Below are 6,209 nucleotides of genomic sequence, written 5' to 3' on the forward strand. Positions count from 1 at the left end.
GTTCCCTCTGTGTCTGTATGGGTTTTCTCCGGGAGCTCCGGTTTCATCCCACAGTCCAAAGACATGCAAGTGAGGTGAATTGGAGATACAAAATTCTCCGTGACTGTGTTTGACATTAAAGACTTGAACTTATGAATCCTGTCATAAATGTAACCAAAGTGTGTAAAACATGACGTTAAATCATCAAGTAAATATCAAACTGCCTAATTTAAAACTTAGTTTTCTTAGCAAAAATAAATATTGAATTATTATCTATTTACAGGCCACGTTCTTTCTGACTTTCCATGAGGAGTTCCTGTGGAAAAATCTACTTATTGCTGTTATAGCTGTAAGTCACTCAGACTTTTTGTTTTCTAACATGCATGACGAAAATTGTTAGATTGTGTATTTTATGGTGTTTGCAGCCCTATTTCCAGTGCATTTTGCTGCTCTTCTTGCTGCGATGGTTGGAGATCCGCTATGGTGGCCAAACTATGAAAAATGACCAGCTGTGCAGGTTAGTATTTCTTTTTTATAGTATTAGATTAGCTGCCTTCATTTGACTTGTCATTCAGTTACATTATTCTGTTAAACAATAATCTCTTTTTAATTTAGAATTTCCAGCAAATCCAAAGGTAAAGTGCAGCGGAACCCGGAAGAAAATGTTGATGAGGATGAGGATGTTTTGGTGGAAAAGGCTCGAGTAAAGGAGGCCCTCACCTGTCAGTGCTGTGAAGAGGTTTGAATTAGATAACTATTCATTTTGCTTTTACACAATTTAATACAGAATGACTAGATTAAAGATTACCAGTTTACATGTTAAAGACGATTACTGGGCACAAATGATTTAGTGATGATCAAAAGACTTTTTTATAAGTTAAAAGTTTACTGTGAATGTAAACATGTTGGTTCTTACAGTTTTAAATTTGTAATGAGTGGCTTTCTGTATGCATGTGCTTAGAAACCAGCAGTGGTTGTGAGTAATCTGAGAAAGGAGTATTTGGCCAAGAGAGAGGCCTTCTCCCTTAGTAAGAAGAAAAGAGTGGCAGCCAAGAACATCTCATTTTGCGTTCGGAAGGGTACGTCTCTTCATTCTGTCAGGCTCATTCCATAAATAGGATCATATTTAAATTAATCGTCTGTCTGCATTTTGGCTGCGAGAGTGTATGTCAACATAAAGTACACATCTTGTCTGATTTGTTTAGGTGAGGTCCTGGGGCTGTTGGGACCTAATGGAGCAGGAAAAAGCACCATCATGCACATGCTTTCTGGAGAGTCAACTCCCACTGCAGGACAAGTGTGTACTTCACCTTACTATCAGTTATGTACTGATATCCTTGTTGTTAACACATCTAGTTTAAAAGATTAGATTATTATTTTACAGACTTTGTGAAATATGATTAATTGTCCAAAGGTGGGTAGGTTAAGACAGGCTCCATTGTTTTGCAGATTTTGATGGGAGACTATGGCACAGAGTTCAGACCTGTGGATAACCCACTGGAGCACATCGGTTACTGCCCTCAGGTGAACTCACTTTGGCCTCGGATCACTCTGCAAGAGCATCTTGAGATCTATGCTGCCATCAAAGGCTTACACCACCATGAAGTACCTGGCATTATCAGGCGGTACCTTTACTTTTACATTTACCATGTATCCATGGTTATGCTCTTCAGTACTATAGTTTTGGGGGATACCTCACATTTAATTATTTTTTCTCTTGTTTCAATAGAGTCTGTTTATGTTAATAGAACAATTATGAGGGGACCTTTTTTAATAATTATGTTTTTGTTTCTAGTGTGGTTAATGCACTGGAGTTGAAGGAGCATGTACATAAACAGGCTAAAAATTTGTCTGCTGGCCTTAAGAGAAAGGTAAGACCAACATTCAAAGCTCGTGTAATCGTATGATCTTGAAATCCTCAGCTACATTCAACAAGCTTTTTCATTAGTGATGTGTAATCATAATTAATTTAATTTCTGTTTCAGCAGTCAAAATATGAATATGCACCCAGCAATTTGACAGTTTATTATGAATAACATATTATTTTTTTATTCACTTTTCTATTTAAATTACTTAACATAAGCCACTTTGGTTTGTTAAATAATGTTTGTTATATTAATGTTGCAATGTTTTTTTTCTGGTTTGTCAATTTTTAAGCCAATTTTTGAGCTAAACAAAGAAAGCACCCAGTCAGTTTTGACTTTAAAGGAATCTTAAATGTAAATAAGCTCTGATCTTTGTGTTTGCAGTTGTGTTTTGCTCTTAGCATGTTGGGAAACCCACAAATTGTTCTTCTAGATGAACCTTCAGCTGGAATGGACCCTAAGTCTAAGCAGCGCATGTGGTAAGATGTGGTATTTACAAATAGAGTATTTGCCTTATTTTATAATATGGCAAAAAAAACTTAAGTAGTGTCATGATTTTAAACATTTAAGTGTGACAAAAATGCAAAAATAAAAGAAATTGAAAGGGGAGCAATTTTTTTTTACAGCACTGTATAAGTATATATTTATTTTTTATTTTATTTGTTACATTTTTACTTGCCTGATTAAATGAATATTTAGTGAACATTATTGCTATGTGTGTCTTAAACTGGGGCAAGTGTCTGCATATTTGCATACGAAGTGAAACTATTATTTATTCTGTCATATAATACCGCTTGTTCATTTTATGTTTGGGATGGCATTAAAAGGTCTTTATACAAATTTATATTGATTGTACTTAACTTTTTTTGTTTTTTAATGTAACGGTGTACCATTTGTGTTACAATTGTCTTAGGAGAGCAATGCGTGTGGCTTTTAAGAACAAACAGCGTGGCGCCATCTTGACAACTCATTACATGGAGGAGGCAGAAGCTGTGTGTGACAGAGTGGCTATTATGGTCGCAGGGCAACTACGGTTAGTTTTGCTCTTGCTTGATCTGAAGTTTGTCTTTTATTATCCACAGTTGGATTAATGTATTGTATTATGCATTTTCATATTACTAGCGCAGTGTGCTATGCTATGGTTTTATAAATGCTTATTCTTAGTATGTGCGAGTGTGATTTTTTTTTTTTGCTTGTGGTTTTTCTACACTGAATTCTCGTCTTTGCAGGTTTATGGTTCTAGGTTTTTCATTTACTTGATGATTTTTTTACTAGACTTGTTGCACAAAAATGGAAAACAACTATTTAACCAGGGTTTGGGTGGTGCAATTGTAAATAATGCTAGCCTAATATTTTTAGGATGATAATGCTAGCCTAATATCTTCAGGGTTTGAATCCACAGCGGTGCTATCGGTCAGTCTGGCCATACAGACATGATTGTGATGAATAAATAATTAAAATTATTTGGTGCGTGGACTTTTAAACCCATGAATCTGTTGACAAGTCGGTCTTTAAGTGTTTCTGTTGTGCATTCTGCAGGTGTATTGGCTCCATACAGCACCTAAAGGGGAAGTACGGTCGAGGATATAGTCTGGAGATCAATCTTCGAGAAGAGCTCACAGGCCTCCAGCAGGTGGCACTACTGCACAAGGAGATACTCAGAATCTTTCCTCACGCAGCACGCCAGGAGAGGTATGCACATGTGCCTGCACTTGACAGTAAGAGTGCTATTAAACAAATTGGACATAGCTGCCAGTTGAATAAATAATTAATGCATGTTTATCTGCTTCTATTGTGTGTGTTTCTATGTGTGTTGGGTTGCAGTTTTGCCACCCTAATGGTGTATAAGATTCCCATGGAGGATGTGAAGTCACTGGCCAATGCTTTTGCTCAGTTAGAAAGTGGTAAGTGCCCCGGAACAATGTGTTAAATACATTTTTATTTATTAACTGAACAATCTATTTACTAACCATTTTTCTTCCCCGGTTTCGTTTAGCTAAGCGAGACTTCTGTTTTGCTGAATACAACTTTTCTCAATCAACTCTTGAGCAGGTTGGTAAAATACTGTAATATATCTGGGCCATTCCATCGAATGGGTGCTATTTGCTTGTAGTAACTTGGACTAAAAGTAATAACAAGTTTTGAACATAGAATTAGTAAATACAGTATGTAAAATATAGCAGCATGGAGTTTATGCTAAAAGCATGAAAACACTGGGTACAGCGTAGTGATTTATCCAAAATAAAATAACTAAGAAAAATGTAGGTAACAGGAATGAACATTGAGATTAATCTGCTCAGAGTTACTATATCAAACATACAGGGGTAAAAAGGCAGAACTTACTTCAGGGTAACAGGACTTGAGTAAAACTCTGGGGATATTACTAAAACACTTTAACCACATTATTATACATTTCTTATGGAAAATAAATATTAAAAATATAGATGTGATATGGAGTCACCAAACAATGCAAGGACAAAAGGATTTCTGAAAGATTTTACTTATTATATTTTATTGTAAAGTTTAGTGTTAGAGAGTGGGGACAGTGTTATAAATTTGCAGATCAAGGTGCAGGACACAGGACACATATACTGTACATTTATACGTGTAATGTCCTGGGGATGGAAATGGCACCAATTCAGCAGAATAGCCCATCTGGCCTAACGCACTCACTGATTTTTGGATTTTTTGGGGGGATTTTAACATGCTTACTGGTTTTTGTTTTGTGTTTTCAGGTTTTTATGGAGTTTGCTAAAGAGCAGGAGAATGAGGAGGAAGAAGTGGGCTCTCTTAGCACAACCTTCCAGTGGCAAAGGCTCCCACAGGACGGCAGAGCATCTATCAATCACGCCGATAGCATTGTGCACCAGCTGTGAGCCAGCAGTTTCAGCCATCTCTGATTTTCATAATTTTCTTGTGGCTCACTGTACATGTGCTAGCTTCTTTACTCCAAATAGTAGGCGCCCCCTGTATAAGGTCCTACAATTATGAGGTCTTTCGGATTCTCGTGGAGTGACACTGGCGCTGACACATCCAGCATGATTGCAGTATGTATGTCACTTACTTGTGCTGGCATTTTAAAAAAAAAAGAGAATTTGTTTTATTTTTGAATTCTGACCTGATTCGGATTAGAACAGGAGTTTTGGATTTCGCTGTCTTGAATCATGAACATGAAGCACAACTTGAAATAGTTGGTTACTAAACTTTCTCACAACACTGAAAAGGTGCTTTTTCTCGTAGCATGAGATTTTTATTCTAGAATTATACAATACAGGAAGGTAATCTACATCATATTTTCAGGATTTGATGCATGTGCTTGAAGCTTCACAAGCACAGGGAAGCTACAGAGGAGGAAACTTTGTAGCTGCATTGCTCAGCCTCAAAGCTGTTTTTTTCTGGCTTTGTTGGTGCACAACAGCACAGCTGCTGACCTATACCAGCATGTGGAGACTGATTCACACCCCAACCATGAGGCATGAGGAGTGTCCTCTGTCTCTGCTGCACCAGAGGAGCTCTCAAACTCCTTTTCAACACCAGCATGTGCTTCAGACCCTGAGATGTCCAGCTATCCAAAGATGGGCTCCTGATTAAGGCATGGACCTGCACACATAAAAAGGGACTGAATTGCAAATTATTTTATGAAATAACGTTTTTTCCTCAAGGTCTTGCTTTTTTTTTTTAAACCTGCCTGTGGCCTTCCTGTAGAAAAGCTTAAGTGTTGTAAATGATTAAATATAGAATGTAGTTTCCCATGCACTCCACTAAGACGCATGTAGCACTCCCGATTTAGAAGAAGCTGAAACGTGGCCTCGAGCTGATGTTGATGGCTTTGATGTCAGACAGCTCTGTTCCGTAACTGTTTTAATGATTTAAAATGTCTTCAGAGCAAGGCATTGAGAGCATGATGCAACTGTGATGGTATCTGATGATGTGTATGGTACCCTCTGTTTAATTATATTTTGCAAAGATTATGTTTATATGAGCTTTAAAGAGAAGAAATTGTTTTAAATTCAGGTTTGGGAGTTTATTTTTTACCGCATATTAAAATTGTCATTATTTATTTTTTCTTTTCTCATTGGATGTTTGTTTTGTCAGTGACGAGCATTAATTCTAAAAAAATTACAACAATAAGACGAGTGTGAATCCAGCACACTATGCCAGATTGTCATTATTATGTATAAAAGGTTGTTAAGAAATTATTGAGGCTTTTGTTAAACAGAATATGCACAATGAGGACTACTATTTTTCAACATTCTAAAAATTATGTTACAAATTGACAGAGTATTAAACCATGTTGGACCTCGGGTGGCGAAGCGGTAAATTACGCTAGACCACTACCACTGGGATCACAGAGTTCGAATCCCC

The 6,209-nt window shown here is 37.0% G+C and overlaps 1 protein-coding gene across 1 annotated transcript in view; it reads left to right on the forward strand.

The window, feature by feature from the left end:
* The window catches only part of abca5 (ATP-binding cassette, sub-family A (ABC1), member 5), a 33,131-nt gene extending 27,227 nt beyond the window's left edge, over positions 1-5,904 (forward strand). Inside the window, exons 27-39 of the mRNA XM_063002941.1 lie at positions 263-328; positions 405-496; positions 595-718; positions 941-1,058; positions 1,185-1,276; positions 1,429-1,604; positions 1,775-1,850; positions 2,229-2,323; positions 2,758-2,877; positions 3,384-3,536; positions 3,669-3,748; positions 3,841-3,896; positions 4,580-5,904. Coding sequence (XP_062859011.1) covers positions 263-328; positions 405-496; positions 595-718; positions 941-1,058; positions 1,185-1,276; positions 1,429-1,604; positions 1,775-1,850; positions 2,229-2,323; positions 2,758-2,877; positions 3,384-3,536; positions 3,669-3,748; positions 3,841-3,896; positions 4,580-4,720 — 1,389 coding nt within the window. The 3' untranslated portion in view covers positions 4,721-5,904. The remainder of the gene's footprint in view (positions 1-262; positions 329-404; positions 497-594; positions 719-940; positions 1,059-1,184; positions 1,277-1,428; positions 1,605-1,774; positions 1,851-2,228; positions 2,324-2,757; positions 2,878-3,383; positions 3,537-3,668; positions 3,749-3,840; positions 3,897-4,579) is intronic.
* The last annotated feature ends 305 nt before the right edge of the window (positions 5,905-6,209 follow it).

Source organism: Trichomycterus rosablanca, chromosome 10, assembly GCF_030014385.1.
Source record: "Trichomycterus rosablanca isolate fTriRos1 chromosome 10, fTriRos1.hap1, whole genome shotgun sequence".
NCBI lineage: Eukaryota > Metazoa > Chordata > Actinopteri > Siluriformes > Trichomycteridae > Trichomycterus > Trichomycterus rosablanca.